Here is a 13,185-nt window from a genome sequence, read left to right as displayed (position 1 = left end):
GACATGATCACGGCTCACTGCAGCCTCAGCCTCTCGGGCTCAAGCCGTCTTCCAACCTTAGTCTCCTGAGTAGCTGGAACCACAGGCACGCACCTCCATACCTGGCTATTTTTTTGTAGAGGTAGGGTTTTGTCACGTTGCCCAGGCTGGTCTGGAACTCCTGAGCAAGTGATCTGCCCTCCTCAGCCTCCCAAAGTGGACTAACTATTCCTTCTTTCTTTCTTTTTTTAAATAACTCTTTTTTTTTTTTTTTTTTGAGATGGAGTCTTGCTCTGTTGCCCAGGTTGGGGTGCAGTGTCGTGATTTTGGCTTACTGCAACCTCTGCCTCCCGTGCTCAAGTGATTCTCCTGCCTCAGCCTCCAATGTAGCTGAGATTACAGGCGCCTGCTACCATGCCCGGCTAATCTTTGTATTTTTAGTAGAAACGGGATTTCACCACATTCACCAGGCTGGTCTTGAACTCCTGACCTTTTGTGATCCACCTGTTTTGGCTTCCCATAGTGCTAGGATTACAGGTGTGAGTCACCGCACCTGGCCTCTTTATTTCTTTTTTTCTTTCTTTGAGACGGAGTCTCACTCTGTTGCCCAGGCTGGAGTGCAGTGGCGAGATCTTGGCTCACGGCAAACTCTGCCTCCCGTGTTCACACCATTCTCCTGCCTCAGCCTCCCGAGTAGCTGGGACTACAGGCGCCGCCACCACGCCCGGCTAATTTTTTATATTTTTAGTAGAGACAGGGTTTCACCGTATTAGCCAGGATGGTCTCAATCTCCTGACCTCGTGATCCGCCCGCCTTGGCCTCCCAAAGTGCTGGGATTACAGGCATGAGCCACTGTGCCCAGCCCTCTTTATTTCTTTTTAGTTATATATCCTTTTAATATTCTTTTGGTGGTTTCTCCAGGGGTTTCAATATATATTACCAGTATACATTAAATTAGTTCCTTTACCACTTCCCAAATAAATAAAGTTATAACTGTTAGTTGTCACCATCTTGTAATAATTATTGAGCTAGTAATCATTTTTTTTGAGACGGAGTCTCACTCTGTTGTGCAGGGTGGAGTGTGGTGGTGTGATCTCGGCTCACTGCAACCTTTGTCTTCTGAGTTCAAGTGATTCTCCTGCCTCAGCCTCCCAAGTAGCTGGAATTGCAGGAGCATGCCACCACACCCAGCTATTTTCTGTATTTTTAGTAGAGATGAGGTTTTGCCATGTTGCCCAGGCTGGTGTTGGACTCCTGGCCTCAAGTGATCCGCCTGCCTGGCCTTACTAATTTTTTTTTTTTTTTTTTTTTAATTTATTTATTATTATTATTATACTGTAAGTTGTAGGGTACATGTGCATAACGTGCAGGTTTGTTACATATGTATACTTGTGCCTTGTTGGTGTGCTGCACCCATCAACTCGTCATTTACATCAGGTATAACTCCCAATGCAATCCCTCCCCCCTCCCCCCTCCCCATGATAGGCCCCGGTGTGTGATGTTCCCCTTCCCGAGTCCAAGTGATCTCATTGTTCAGTTCCCACCTATGAGTGAGAACATGCGGTGTTTGGTTTTCTGTTCTTGTGATAGTTTGCTAAGAATGATGGATTCCAGCTGCATCCATGTCCCTACAAAGGACACAAACTCATCCTTTTTTATGGCTGCATAGTATTCCATGGTGTATATGTGCCACATTTTCTTAATCCAATCTGTCACTGATGGACATTTGGGTTGATTCCAAGTCTTTGCTATTGTGAATAGTGCTGCAATAAACATACGTGTGCATGTGTCTTTATAGCAGCATAATTTATAATCCTTTGGGTATATACCCAGTAATGGGATGGCTGGGTCATATGGTACATCTAGTTCTAGATCCTTGAGGAATCGCCATACTGTTTTCCATAATGGTTGAACTAGTTTACAATCCCACCAACAGTGTAAAAGTGTTCCTATTTCTCCACATCCTCTCCAGCACCTGTTGTTTCCTGACTTTTTAATGATCGCCATTCTAACTGGTGTGAGATGGTATCTCATTGTGGTTTTGATTTGCATTTCTCTGATGGCCAGTGATGATGAGCATTTTTTCATGTGTCTGTTGGCTGTATGAATGTCTTCTTTTGAGAAATGTCTATTCATATCGTTTGCCCACTTTTTGATGGGGTTGTTTGTTTTTTTCTTGTAAATTTGTTTGAGTTCTTTGTAGGTTCTGGATATTAGCCCTTTGTCAGATGAGTAGCTTGCAAAAATTTTCTCCCATTCTGTAGGTTGCCTGTTCACTCTGGTGGTAGTTTCTTTTGCTGTGCAGAAGCTCTTTAGTTTAATGAGATCCCATTTGTCAATTTTGGCTTTTGCTGCCGTTGCTTTTGGTGTTTTAGACATGAAGTCTTTGCCCATGCCTATGTCCTGAATGGTACTACCTAGGTTTTCCTCTAGGATTTTTATGGTATTAGGTCTAACATTTAAGTCTCTAATCCATCTTGAATTAATTTTCGTATAAGGAGTAAGGAAAGGATCCAGTTTCAGCTTTCTACTTATGGCTAGCCAATTTTCCCAGCACCATTTATTAAATAGGGAATCCTTTCCCCATTTCTTGTTTCTCTCAGGTTTGTCAAAGATCAGATGGCTGTAGATGTGTGGTATTATTTCTGAGGACTCTGTTCTGTTCCATTGGTCTATATCTCTGTTTTGGTACCAGTACCATGCCGTTTTGGTTACTGTAGCCTTGTAGTATAGTTTGAAGTCAGGTAGCGTGATGCCTCCAGCTTTGTTCTTTTGACTTAGGATTGTCTTGGAGATGCGGGCTCTTTTTTGGTTCCATATGAACTTTAAAGCAGTTTTTTCCAATTCTGTGAAGAAACTCATTGGTAGCTTGATGGGGATGGCATTGAATCTATAAATTACCTTGGGCAGTATGGCCATTTTCACGATATTGATTCTTCCTATCCATGAGCATGGTATGTTCTTCCATTTGTTTGTGTCCTCTTTTATTTCAGTGAGCAGTGGTTTGTAGTTCTCCTTGAAGAGGTCCTTTACATCCCTTGTAAGTTGGATTCCTAGGTATTTGATTCTCTTTGAAGCAATTGTGAATGGAAGTTCATTCATGATTTGGCTCTCTGTTTGTCTGTTACTAGTGTATAAGAATGCTTGTGATTTTTGCACATTAATTTTGTATCCTGAGACTTTGCTGAAGTTGCTTATCAGCTTAAGGAGATTTTGGGCCGAGACAATGGGGTTTTCTAAATATACAATCATGTCATCTGCAAACAGGGACAATTTGACTTCTTCTTTTCCTAACTGAATACCCTTGATTTCTTTCTCTTGCCTGATTGCCCTAGCCAGAACTTCCAACACTATGTTGAATAGGAGTGGTGAGAGAGGGCATCCCTGTCTTGTGCCAGTTTTCAAAGGGAATTTTTCCAGTTTTTGCCCATTCAGTATGATATTGGCTGTGGGTTTGTCATAAATAGCTCTTATTATTTTGAGGTACGTTCCATCAATACCGAATTTATTGAGCGTTTTTAGCATGAAGGGCTGTTGAATTTTGTCAAAAGCCTTTTCTGCATCTATTGAAATAATCATGTGGTTCTTGTCTTTGGTTCTGTTTATATGCTGGATTATGTTTATTGATTTGCGAATGTTGAACCAGCCTTGCATCCCAGGGATGAAGCCCACTTGATCATGGTGGATAAGCTTTTTGATGTGTTGCTGAATCCGGTTTGCCAGTATTTTATTGAGGATTTTTGCATCGATGTTCATCAGGGATATTGGTCTAAAATTCTCTTTTTTTGTTGTATCTCTGCCAGGCTTTGGTATCAGGATGATGTTGGCCTCATAAAATGAGTTAGGGAGGATTCCCTCTTTTTCTATTGATTGGAATAGTTTCAGAAGGAATGGTACCAACTCCTCCTTGTACCTCTGGTAGAATTCAGCTGTGAATCCATCTGGTCCTGGACTTTTTTTGGTTGGTAGGCTATTAATTGTTGCCTCAATTTCAGAGCCTGCTATTGGTCTATTCAGGGATTCAACTTCTTCCTGGTTTAGTCTTGGAAGAGTGTAAGTGTCCAGGAAATTATCCATTTCTTCTAGATTTTCCAGTTTATTTGCGTAGAGGTGTTTATAGTATTCTCTGATGGTAGTTTGTATTTCTGTGGGGTCGGTGGTGATATCCCCTTTATCATTTTTAATTGCGTCGATTTGATTCTTCTCTCTTTTCTTCTTTATTAGTCTTGCTAGTGGTCTGTCAATTTTGTTGATCTTTTCAAAAAACCAACTCCTGGATTCATTGATTTTTTGGAGGGTTCTTTGTGTCTCTATCTCCTTCAGTTCTGCTCTGATCTTAGTTATTTCCAGCCCTCTGCTAGCTTTCGAATGTGTTTGCCCTTGCTTCTCTAGTTCTTTTAATTGCGATGTTAGAGTGTCAATTTTAGATCTTTCCTGCTTTCTCTTGTGGGCATTTAGTGCTATAAATTTCCCTCTACACACTGCTTTAAATGTGTCCCAGAGATTCTGGTATGTTGTATCTTTGTTCTCATTGGTTTCAAAGAACATCTTTATTTCTGCCTTCATTTCGTTATGTACCCAGTAGTCATTCAGGAGCAGGTTGTTCAGTTTCCATGTAGTTGAGCGGTTTTGATTGAGTTTCTTAGTCCTGAGTTCTAGTTTGATTGCACTGTGGTCTGAGAGACAGTTTGTTATAATTTCTGTTCTTGTACATTTGCTGAGGAGTGCTTTACTTCCAATTATATGGTCAATTTTGGAGTAAGTACGATGTGGTGCTGAGAAGAATGTATATTCTATTGATTTGGGGTGGAGAGTTCTATAGATGTCTATTAGGTCTGCTTGCTGCAGAGATGAGTTCAATTCCTGGATATCCTTGTTAACTTTCTGTCTCGTTGATCTGTCTAATGTTGACAGTGGAGTGTTGAAGTCTCCCATTATTATTGTATGGGAGTCTAAGTCTCTTTGTAAGTCTCTAAGGACTTGCTTGATGAATCTGGGTGCTCCTGTATTGGGTGCATATATATTTAGGATAGTTAGCTCTTCCTGTTGAATTGATCCCTTTACCATTATGTAATGGCCTTCTTTGTCTCTTTTGATCTTTGATGGTTTAAAGTCTGTTTTATCAGAGACTAGTATTGCAACCCCCGCTTTTTTTTGTTCTCCATTTGCTTGGTAAATCTTCCTCCATCCCTTTATTTTGAGCCTATGTATGTCTCTGCATGTGAGATGGGTCTCCTGAATACAGCAGACTGATGGGTCTTGACTCTTTATCCAGTTTGCCAGTCTGTGTCTTTTCATTGGAGCATTTAGTCCATTTACATTTAAGGTTAAGATTGTTATGTGTGAACTTGATCCTGCCATTATGATATTAACTGGTTATTTTGCTCATTAGTTGATGCAGTTTCTTCCTAGCCTCGATGGTCTTTACATTTTGGCATGTTTTTGAGATGGCTGGTACCGGTTGTTCCTTTCCATGTTTAGTACTTCCTTCAGGGTCTCTTGTAAGGCAGGCCTAGTGGTGACAAAATCTCTAAGCATTTGCTTATCTGTAAAGGATTTTATTTCTCCTTCACTTATGAAACTTAGTTTGGCTGGATATGAAAAGACCAGAGGCAGATAAAACCACAAAGATGGGGAAAAAGCAGGGCAGAAAAGCTGGAAATTCAAAAAACAAGAGCACATCTCCCCCGGCAAAGGAGCGCAGCTCATCGCCAGCAACGGATCAAAGCTGGACGGAGAATGACTTTGACGAGATGAGAGAAGAAGGCTTCAGTCCATCAAATTTCTCAGAGCTAAAGGAGGAATTACGTACCCAGTGCAAAGAAACTAAAAATCTTGAAAAAAAAGTGGAAGAATTGACGGCTAGACTAATTAATGCAGAGAAGGTCCTAAACGAAATGAAAGAGATGAAAACCATGACACGAGAAATACGTGACAAATGCACAAGCTTCAGTAACCGACTCGATCAACTGGAAGAAAGAGTATCAGCGATTGAGGATCAAATGAATGAAATGAAGCGAGAAGAGAAACCAAAAGAAAAAAGAAGAAAAAGAAATGAACAAAGCCTGCAAGAAGTATGGGATTATGTAAAAAGACCAAATCTACGTCTGATTGGGGTGCCTGAAAGTGAGGGGGAAAATGGAACCAAGTTGGAAAACACTCTTCAGGATATCATCCAGGAGAACTTCCCCAACCTAGTAGGGCAGGCCAACATTCAAATCCAGGAAATACAGAGAACGCCACAAAGATACTCCTCGAGAAGAGCAACTCCAAGACACATAATTGCCAGATTCACCAAAGTTGAAATGAAGGAAAAAATCTTAAGGGCAGCCAGAGAGAAAGGTCGGGTTACCCACAAAGGGAAGCCCATCAGACTCACAGCAGATCTCTCGGCAGAAACTCTACAAGCCAGAAGAGAGTGGGGGCCAATATTCAACATTCTTAAAGAAAAGAATTTTTTTTTTTTTTAAGATGGGATCTCACTCTGTCGCCTAGGCATGAGTGCAGTGGTGCGACCTCCGATCACTGCAACTTTCACCTCCCAGATTCAAGTGATTCTTGTGCCTTAGCCTCCCAAGTAGCTGGGATTACAGGCATGTGGCACCATGTCTGGCTAATTTTTGTATTTTTAGTAGAGGTGGGGTTTCACCATGGTAGCAAGCTGGTCTTGAACTCCTGACCTCAGGTGATCCGCCCACCTCGGCTTTCCAAAGTGCTGGAATTACAAGTCTGAGCCGCTGCTCTCAGCCTGGCCTTACTTCATGTATTATAAAAATTTCAAGATGTTATTAATGTTGTTTTAAAGTCAATATTCATTTGCTTACCTACCTATACATCTTTTCTGGTATTTTAAATTTCTTCCTCCAGTTCCGTGGGACCTATTTGTGGTAATTTTTATTCTGTCTGCAGAACTTACTTTGTTATTTCTTTTAATGAAGGTTTGGCTGGGCTTGGTGGCTCACGCCTGTAATCCCAGCACTTTGGGAGGCCGAGGCGGGTGGATCATCTGAGTCAGGGGTTCAAGACCAGCCTGACCAACATGGTGAAACCACTTCTCTACAAAAATACAAAAATTAGCTGGGTGTGGTGGCATGTGCTTGTAATCCCAGCTACTTGGGAGGCTGAGGCAGGAGAATTGCTTCAACCTGGGAGGTGGAAGTTGCAGTGATCCAGGATTGGGGCCACTGCACTCCAGCCTGGGCGACGGAGCAAGACTGTCTCCAAAAAAAAAAAAAAACACACACACGAAGGTTTATTGACAGTGACTTCAGTAGCTGTGGAATTCTGGTTCGTAGTCTTTTTTTTTTTTTTTTTTTTTAGCACATTAAAGATGTCCTACTGCCTTATGCCTTCCTTAATGTTGAAAATTTAGCAGTCTTGTTATTGCTCCTTTGAAAATAATGTTTTTTTGGTCTGGTTGCTTTTAAGATTTTTATTTGTTTTTGATTTTCAGCAGTTTTACTATGTTGTCCTGTAGTCATGATCTATTGCCGTATAACAAATTACCCCAACATTTAGCTGCTTAAAACTACACTGATTTGTTATTATCTGCCAGTTCCTGTAAGTCAGTGGTCCAGACACAGCTCAGATGGGTTCTCTGTCTCCTTTTCTCTGAAGGTGCAGTCAGTATTGGCAGAGGTGGGGTTTTAGCTGAAGGCTTGACGGGGGAGGAGGAGTAGGCTTCCAAGCTCATGTAGTTTTGGCAGGATTCAGTTCCTGGAGGGTTGTTTGACTGAGGGCCTCAGTTTCAACCTGACTATTGGCCACCCTCAGTTTCTCGCCCTTTTGGTCTTTCCAGTGTGGTACCTTGAGTTATCAAAAGATGAAAGCTGACAAGGCGGTAGAGTCTTAGCAAGAGGGAAGTCACAATTGTAACATAATCATAGAAGTAGTATCCTCTCGATATTACTGTATTCGAAAGTAACTGAGGGGAGGGTATTTCACAAGTCTGTGACTATCAAGAGATTTGGGCACTATTAGAGGGCATGTCAGAAGCTGCCTTTCACATGTGCACCTAGGTGGTTTTCTTTACATTTATTTTGCTTAGGTTCTCTGAGCTTTTTGAATAAGTGGTATGATATCAAATAGTTTAATGTATAATTAAAGTCCCAAGTGGAAAGGACAGAGGGGAGAAGTAGTTTGAAGAAATAACAAGCATTTTTGAACATCTGGGCCATCTTTAGGTCTGCTTCTATTGACCATTTCCCCTCTTGACCATGGATCACACACATATCTAGCTTTGTTGTGTATCTCATCATTTTTTGAGGTATGCTGTAACTTTTTGTGTAAAAAGAGTAGAGGCTGCAGTAATGTATTTACCCCTGGTAAAGAGGTGCGCTTTTCTCAAGCAGTTAGTGTGTGAGACAGGGTCAGTCTAATTTGTAATTGATCATCTCTGAGCTTTGTTAAATTCAGTTAATCACCGGCTTTGCATGCTTTGAGGGTGGCATCAAGACTTTCCCTTCCAGCAGAGTTTGACATTTGGCCCTCGTGAAATTCCTGAGGTGTCTTATTTTTTATATCGGAGTTGCCACCTTTCCAAACTTTGTGAGGTCTTGTTCTACTTTGTACCTGACTGCCAACTTTTTAGGTTGCTACAGAGTTCGCTCTGCTTTGTGGTCCTGCTCTAGGCTTTCCGTGTCAGAAGACATCATTCTCCACCCTGTTGTTCTATCTCTAGCCTTAGGAGGGCCCCTGCAGTGCATTTGGAATGTAAGGTTTCTTCAGGGCTGCCCTGGCTTTAGTGTTTGGGCCCTATGCAGTTGGTGAAGGCCTATGGGAAAAAATTGTGGTAGGTGTGCAGACTCACTGTAGCTGAAGCTCCTTAGGATTCTGATCAGTCATGCTGGCTACAAGTGGTCATTAAGTTTGTTAGAGGTTTGAGTGGTTTTTTCTTATTCTTGTCTGAGGTCAGCTGCCTCTCTGCTAGGGATGAAAGCAGCTATGAGTCCCTTTTCTTTAACTTTATTTATTTTTGAGATGGAGTTTCATTCTTATTGCCCAGGCTGTGAGTGCTATGGCATGGTCTTGGCTCACTGCAACCTCCGCCTCCCAGGTTCGAGTGATTTCATACCTCACCCTGCTAAGTAGCTGGGATTACAGGCGCCCACCACCACACCCAGCTACTTTTTGTGTTTTTTCTTTTTAGTAGAGATGGAGTTTCACCATTTCTGCCAGGCCGGTCTTGAACTCTTGACCTCCAGTTATCCATCCGCCTCGGCCTCCCAAAGTGTTGGGATTACAAGCGTGAGCCACCACGCCCGGCCTGAGTCCCTTTTCTGTTCCCAGAAAAGCTTGTACTTTCTGGGATTAGTTAATATAGACTTTCCTTTGTTTTTTCAGCTGTGATGGGTTTATACATTTTTTTAAGTTTATCCAGCTTGTTCTCATTGTAGAGATGAGAGCGATATCTTTTATCTTTTACATTGGAGTAAATAAATGATTATTTTTCATTTAAAATTATGAGAGACATGTAATTGTCTATAGTCATCCATAGGTATATCTACTTCTGGTTCCTGGCACGTAGTTGGCTGTCAATACTTACTGAAAGAATTAATGTTTTTTACTGCCTAGTGTATTGTTGAGAACCACTTATCCATGATTTAGATACTAATTGATGTCTTGTATGATCTTTGATATCTTAACATCTCTCTCAAAGATGTGTGCTTCGCTTACAGGCCAGTTAGCATAATTTTTTTTTTTTTTTTGAGACAGAGTTTCGTTGTTGTTGCCCAGGCTAGAGTGCAATGGCATGATCCTGGCTCACTGCACCGTCCACCTCCTGGGTTCAAGTGATTCTCCTGCCTCAGCCTCCCAAGTAGCCGGGAATACAGGCGTGCACCACCATGCCTGGCTAATTTTGTATTTTTAGTAGAGATGGGGTTTCACCATGTTGGTCAGGCGGGTCTCGAACTCCTGACCTCAAGTGATCCACCTGCCTTGGCCTTCCAAAGTGCTTAGATTACAGGTATGAGTCACCGTGCCCGGCCCCGTTAGCGCAATTTTGAATAAAGTCTTGATTTCAAGTCTTGAAATTAGGTTTTGTTAGCTCTGCAACCTTTGTTCTTTTTCAAAGGTGCTTTGCCAGGTCATTTGCATGTAAATTTTAGAACAAAATTGTCAATTTCTACAAAAAAAATCTGAAGTTTTGAGTGTTACAGTTTTGAATCTGTAGATCAAATCTGTAGATAACTTACTGCTTATTTAAGTCGTCTTTAATTTCTCTCAGCATGTTTTACAGTTTTCAGTTTATGCTTTTCACATTTTGCCAGACTTATCCCTAAGTATTTAATAGTTTTTGATATTATTAAACTGTTGTCATTAAAACTTGCTCTCCAACTAGGTCTTGTCCAATAAGCATGTGGCTCCTGATCATCTGTTGCAAATCTGCCAGCGCATCGGTCCTATGTTGGATAAAGAAATTCCACCCAGTATTTCAAGAGTCACTTCTTTACTTGGTGCAGGAAGGCAGTCTTTGCTACGTACAGCAAAAGGTACCTTAATTTGAAGAAGTGTTCTGCTTTGTATTAATAACCTAATAATGATTATAATTGTGAAGTAATGTAAGCATTGTGGAAGAAAGGTGATAATGTAACTATAAATCATGCTGTGGACTATAAAATTCTCTGCGTTTAGCATAGAACATTGAATTTTATTACATAAGTGTTTAATGGGTCCTTCTGGATTAAAAAGTTGATAAAGATATAGATGTTAAGCTAAAAAGCTTGAATTTATTCTGAGATGTTGTTTGAGGTTTTATCAATGTGAGTTCTTAATTTTCCATTTTGTAGCTCACTCATAACTTCATTGAATGTAACTGTATGTGTCTAATAAACTCTTTAAATGCTAGAAGTATTTCATTTGATATTTAGTTTCTGAAAGCCCTTTGTTATAAAGGGAAGTGATTTTCTAAATTTGGTAGCAGCTTGAAAACAAGCACCAAAAATGTAAAATTGCATGGTTCTTTTTTTACTAATTTAATTTTTTTGCAAAGTTATGTGCTAGCAAAATGTTTGAAATTGCTATTCTTTTTCTGTTAGCTTGGTATATATGACTCAGACTAAGTATATGTATGTGATATAATCTATGTGTACATGTGGCTAAACTGCTAATGGGCAAAGATTGTTGGTTCTTCTGATCCTGAGTATACATCAAGTTCATCCCATGATTATTTTTTATTATGAGCTATTGCTGATGTGATGCTATCTTTTAGATGCACCACCAGTATAAAGCTTAACTGAGAAAGAACACCCCTCCCTCTTAGTTCCGTACCAGACTGGTTTGTTAGGTTTAGTTGTTTCTTAGTGCTCTAGCCATGTCACCCTGTGGCACTAATCAGGAAACTGTTTATATTCTTCCTCTTCTGTGTCCCTATTCACTTTGTAATTAGCTGGTTATATGGTAGTTAATTGGTAGCCTGTTTTCCTTTGTTTTCTTTACTTGTGTCAAGCTCCATGTTGTTGTTTTGTGATGAGCAGTGATTTAGAACTGGCCAGACCTTAGAAGAGTCTTCAGCAAGCTGCCCTAGGGTAGGGGCATATTCTCTATTTGTTTTGTACTGGTACCCCAAGAGGATGCCTTGTAACTGCTCTTTGGTCATGATAGTGGAAATGAATCCGTTCATGTAAAATGCAATATGCCTGTTAGTTTGGGGCACCCGAGGCTCAGTAGAGGTTTAGTATGATGCCTTCCCTTTCTTCTCTGAGTTATGAAGAAACTAATTTCTGGCACAGTGTGACTGCTTAAAACCCTATGTTCTGCTATCTCCTATAGAGGAGAGCAGACTTTTTTTTCTTAGTGCATTTGCTGGTAGGTCAAGGAGGGATGGACTTTGAATTAGTGTTCAGAGTCACAGATCCTGCATATGTGCTCTTCAGTAGAGGATTTTCTGTGATCCTAAAATGAAGGGAAAGCTATGTAATTTATCAGTACTTCCTAAAGAGAGAGACTAAAGTCATGGCAGTATTGGCCAAATTAATTTTAAAACTGAACAAGTCATGAATTTTCATATAAATCAAAGAACTTTTTCCTTATAAAAGCTTCCATTTTTGAAAAGTTGGATCAGTTGTAAGACCTTTTATCTTTAGTATTGTATGATATAATTCTACATTGAAAAATAAACACTTGGCATGAAATGGGACTTGGAGTCAAGATCTGGTTTTCTGGTCCATCTTTACCAACCATTGCTGTAGATCTCTTTAAAGGCCCTAGAACCTTTGAGCCTCAGTTACCTCACTTGTAAATTGGCAAAAATACCTACCTCACAGGGTTGTTGTGAGGATTCAATGAGCTAATGTATGTTGAAAGCACTTTGTGAATTGTAAAGTGCTACACAAATGTTAGTTGTTGTTGCTGCTGTATCTGAGATGTCTTAATTTTCTTTTTCTTCAGAAATAGTCTAATAAACCTCCAGGGCTTTTCTGTTAAAGTATATTAGTTGGTAAAATGTTGAATAAACAGTTTATTACAATATACGTAAGTATTCTATAAAATCTTTCTTGGGGTTAACTTTCAAGATTTTATGTGTATCTAAAATTCATTTTAAAGACTGCAGGCACACAGTTTGGAAGGGCTCTGCCTTTGCTGCTCTTCATAGAGGAAGACCTCCTGAAATGCCAGTGAATTATGGTTCCCCACCAAATCTTGGTAAGTAAGGTTGGCCTTTGAGATGCCTGAAATAATTCTTTTTACTTTTCTCAACAACCTTTATAAATGCTGTATTAAAATTTAAAAAGAAATACTGGTTGAAATGTTTTGATAGTAATAAGTATCAAATATCAAATTATTGTTAAAATAATTACTAAAAATAAAGTTAATAAAAAAGAATCTTACTGTAGTAAGAAGTCTGTATTAGTGAATATAGAAGAATAGAATTGGGAAGAAATTGTGTCCTTAGGGTTTCTTGAACATAGATTTTTGTGACCCTCTAGAAATTGTTATTTGAGTTTTTCTTAGATTTTTCCATATTGGCTCTCCCTTAACCATTTTCATTGTTTTTATTTCCTAGTGGAGATACATCGAGGAAAACAACTCACAGGGTGTTCCACTTTTAGTACAGCATTTCCAGGAACTATGTATCAGCATATAAAAATGCACAGAAGGATTCTTGGACATCTGTCTGCTGTTTACTGTGTAGCATTTGATAGGACAGGACATAGAATCTTTACAGTGAGTTAACGTTTTAAACTTGATTTGGTGTCATCTAGA

General features: G+C 40.0%; 1 protein-coding gene across 1 annotated transcript in view; it reads left to right on the top strand.

Annotated features, from left to right (window-relative positions):
• Positions 1-13,185, top strand: part of BRWD1 (bromodomain and WD repeat domain containing 1) — a 134,498-nt gene that overhangs the window by 7,532 nt on the left and 113,781 nt on the right. Inside the window, 3 exon segments of the mRNA NM_001169085.1 lie at positions 10,322-10,472; positions 12,526-12,624; positions 12,986-13,146. Of these exon segments, the coding sequence (NP_001162556.1) occupies positions 10,322-10,472; positions 12,526-12,624; positions 12,986-13,146 (411 nt within the window).

This window comes from Papio anubis, chromosome 4 (genome assembly GCF_008728515.1).
Source record: "Papio anubis isolate 15944 chromosome 4, Panubis1.0, whole genome shotgun sequence".
Classification (NCBI taxonomy): domain Eukaryota; kingdom Metazoa; phylum Chordata; class Mammalia; order Primates; family Cercopithecidae; genus Papio; species Papio anubis.
The sequence above is the reverse complement of the archived record's forward strand: the minus strand, read 5'-3'. Positions and strand labels throughout refer to the sequence as shown.